The sequence below is a fragment of the Ammospiza nelsoni genome, chromosome 10 (genome assembly GCF_027579445.1).
Source record: "Ammospiza nelsoni isolate bAmmNel1 chromosome 10, bAmmNel1.pri, whole genome shotgun sequence".
NCBI lineage: Eukaryota > Metazoa > Chordata > Aves > Passeriformes > Passerellidae > Ammospiza > Ammospiza nelsoni.
The window spans coordinates 20,570,778-20,574,413 of record NC_080642.1 but is presented as its reverse complement, the minus strand read 5'-3'; the positions used below and the strand labels follow the sequence as shown (position 1 = coordinate 20,574,413).

At 57.3% G+C, this 3,636-nt stretch overlaps 1 protein-coding gene across 1 annotated transcript; it reads left to right on the top strand.

The window, feature by feature from the left end:
* Window positions 1-370: 370 nt before the first annotated feature.
* SOX14 (SRY-box transcription factor 14) lies at window positions 371-1,093 on the top strand. The gene has a single exon (XM_059479613.1). The coding sequence runs from the start codon at window positions 371-373 to the stop codon at window positions 1,091-1,093; it is 723 nt and encodes a 240-aa protein (XP_059335596.1).
* Window positions 1,094-3,636: the final 2,543 nt, after the last annotated feature.

Genomic DNA, 3,636 nt, shown 5'->3' with positions numbered 1-3,636 from the left:
CTGCCGCTATGTCAGCCTGCCCGCCGCAGCCCCGCGCCTTTGAACTGCCCCGCACCGCCCCGCGTCCCCACCGCCGGCCCGGTGCTGCGCCCGGCGGCTCCCCGCCCGCCTAGTGCCCGCCGGGCCCCGCGGGCCTCCGCTGCGCGCCCCGCTCCGCGCCCCGCCCCGGCACGGCTCCCGCCGGGGACGGCCTTGGCGGAGGACCTGTGATGATCAGCTGAGCCCGCTCCTGCCGCTCCTCCGGCCTTCTCCCGCCGTTCCTCCTCCTCCTCCTCCTCTTGCTCGTGGTGCCGCCGCCGTCCGGCGCCCGCAGCCGCCGCGCCCCGCAGAGCCGCCCGCAGAGCCGCCCGCAGAGCCGCCCGGCCGAAGCATGTCCAAGCCCAGCGACCACATCAAGCGCCCCATGAACGCCTTCATGGTGTGGTCCCGCGGCCAACGGCGCAAGATGGCCCAGGAGAACCCCAAAATGCACAACTCGGAGATTAGCAAGCGGCTGGGCGCGGAGTGGAAGTTGCTCTCCGAGGCGGAGAAGCGCCCGTACATCGACGAGGCCAAGCGGCTGCGGGCGCAGCACATGAAGGAGCATCCCGACTACAAGTACCGGCCCCGGCGCAAGCCCAAGAACCTGCTGAAAAAGGACAGGTATGTCTTCCCTTTGCCTTACCTCGGGGAAACAGATCCCTTAAAGGCCGCCGGGCTTCCCGTGGGGGCCACTGACTCGCTGCTGAGCTCCCCGGAGAAGGCCAGGGCTTTCCTGCCTCCCACCTCAGCACCTTACTCCTTACTTGACCCCAGCCAGTTCAGCTCCAGCGCCATTCAGAAGATGACTGAGGTTCCTCACACCTTAGCCACCAGCACCCTGCCCTACGCCTCCACCTTGGGATACCAGAACGGGGCGTTCGGCAGCTTGAGCTGCCCCAGCCAACACACCCACACTCACCCCTCGCCAACTAACCCGGGCTATGTCGTGCCATGTAACTGTACCGCTTGGTCGGCCTCCAGTTTGCAACCTCCAGTTGCCTACATACTATTCCCAGGCATGACCAAGACTGGGATAGACCCCTATTCTTCAGCACACGCGACTGCCATGTAACACCCACCCACCGACCCACGGGCACCCCCGCAGGCGCGTGTGTGTGTGCGTGCGTGTGCCCCCCGCCCCGGCCGGCAGCTGGAACTGGGATTCCTCCGTGTGTGCATGTACATAAAAGCTGCAGGAGCAAAAAAAAAAAAAGGCCGCCCGAACCAGGACTCTGCCGCCCGCCGCCGGGCCGGGACAGACGCGGACGCTGCCTCGGAGATGCTCTCGCCTAAAAAAGCTCGCCACGAGAGCTCGGGGGGGATCTGCGATCGCGGGGGCAGATAGGAGCCCGGCGCTTGTAAGAGTTGTAAATGTGTTTAAAAGACAGAAAAGCAAAGCGAACCTTGAACTGCCCTTTCGGGACAAAGCGGGGAGGAAAAGAGAAAAAGACAAAAAAAAAAACAAACAAACAAACAAAAAAAAAAAAAAAACAGAGAGAGAGAAGCGGTTTCGATTTTTATTTATTCTCTTAATGTCTATGAGTTCTCCAGGGTCTCATGTCACTTGGACTTGACTTTGGGAAGTCCCGGTCTTACTCTGATTTTATTTTTTTTTTCCTCGTTGTTTTTCCTTTTTGCACATTGAAAAACGAGATCAGCTGTGTTATATATATATAAATATATATATATATTTTGCCACCACGTACTACTAGGTAAAATTGCTTTTCATGTCAGAAAAAAAAGGCTCTTCAAAGTTAAAAAAGAAAAAAAAAAAAAGAAAAAAAAAAAAGACGGGGAGAAACATTTATATTTAAAACCTATGATAGTGTTTGCTTAATTTAAAACAGATAGTCCTTAAATTTGTGTGATCCAGTGAGACTAGATCTAAGTTTACTTTAGACAGAGCGTCAGGTATGAAGTCAGGCAGTAGAATTGTAAAAAAATTAATACTACTACTAATAACGAAAAACCGAATAAAAAACCGATGGCAATTCAAATACGTTTTCACAATGTCTTGGGCGAGAAGAAACAGAAACTAAGATGTATCCGGCAGGATTTTACCTCGTTAAACCTTTTCATTTGTTGAACAAAGACGTTTTGAATAAAGACAATCTGTCATCAAACAGAGGCAAGTGCGTGCTGTGAGTGCGGGGACGCAGCCCCGCGTCGCACACCGGGGACGGGAGCGACCCCCGCCCGCAGCCCCCGGCTCTCCCCGCGCCTCCGGAGCCGTGCCGAGCCGTGCCGAGCCGTGCCGAGCCGGGCTCCGAGCGGAGCCCGTCGGGGAAACGCGGCAGAAGCGGAGAAAACTCGCGGAGAGGCGGGATGGAGCGGAGAGAAGCCGGGGGGATACGGGGGGATGCTCCGTCCTGTCCCGTCCCGTCCCGTCCCGTCGGGGAATTTGGCTTTTCCCAAGTTTCCTCCGCGGCGTTGAAGTTTTAGCGGTGCCAGGGAATATTCGGAGCGGGGAGGGGAGTTCTGGCGGCGGTTTGGAATTGGTGCCGATCAATTAGCGGTGTTTGGGGTGCTCTGCCCTTGGCGGAGGCGAGGGGAAGGGGGAAGAGGCAGAGGATCCGTCTGGAGGGGCTGAATAGCCGGAGCGCCGCGTGCTTGGATGTGCTTTGCTCATTAAGTGCTCTTTGGAGACCGATGTTAGAATTAAACGGCGTAACACAATTAACATACATGGGGCTTGAATGGGAGGGTAAGCGGGGGAAGAATAGATAGATAAATAAATGAGAGATCAGGCGAAGGTAAACAAAAGGGGAGAGGAGAAAAGGGCTGAAAGGAGAGGTTAGAATGGCTGCTCCAGCCTTGTTTAGCATGACAAAACGGCTCTTACAAATGAGGACAATTAAAGGAGCTGGCTTGGGGAGGGCCTGGGAGCCGCGGGACGATCCGCTGGGACACGCGGGGCTGGATGCAGCCGGCGTGGGGCGGCGCGGCGGCGGCGGGCGCTGATGTAACCCCAGCTGACAGGCGCTGTCAGCCCGGCTGATAACACCGATAGCTCAGTGTCCTCCGACATCCACCCGCATTAGGCTGACAGTGGTCGCAGGCAGAGCCGGGCGGGGGGAGCGCCGGCCCCGGCCCGCCCGGGCCACGCCGGCCGTGGGGCAAAGCGGGGGCCCCGCGTCCGTGCCCCGCTCCCCAGCGCGGCTGAGCTTGGGGGCACCCCCCGCACCCCCGAGCCCGGACACCCTCGGGGAGAACGAGCTCGGTGGGGCCCGGCCTCGGGGAACAGCGGGGCGAGGTGGGGAGCGCGCAGAGACAGGGCTGGAAACTTTGGCGGGGATCTTTCCTTCCTACTTTCCTTCTTTCTTACATTCTTTCTTTCTTTTTCTCTCTCTTCCTTCTTCTTTCCCCCTTTCTTTCCCCTTTCACTCCTTCCCCCTCTTTCCTTCCTTCCTTCCTTCCTGCTTTCCTTTTAACCTTCTTTTCTTATCTTTATTTATTAATTCTCTCTCCTTCTCTCTTCATCTCACATTTTCCCCTTCTCTCCTTCCGTTCTCCTTCTCTTTCTCCCTCTCTCTTTCTCTTTTCCTATTTCCCTCTCTCTTTGCTCTCCCTCTCTTCCTGCTTCTCATTCCCTTTTCCTCGCTGCCTCGCCGTCCC

What these genes read in the sequence shown, in the direction of transcription:
- SOX14 (XM_059479613.1), top strand. Translation starts at nt 371, where the DNA reads ATGTCCAAGCCCAGCGACCACATCAAGCGCCCCATGAACGCCTTCATG.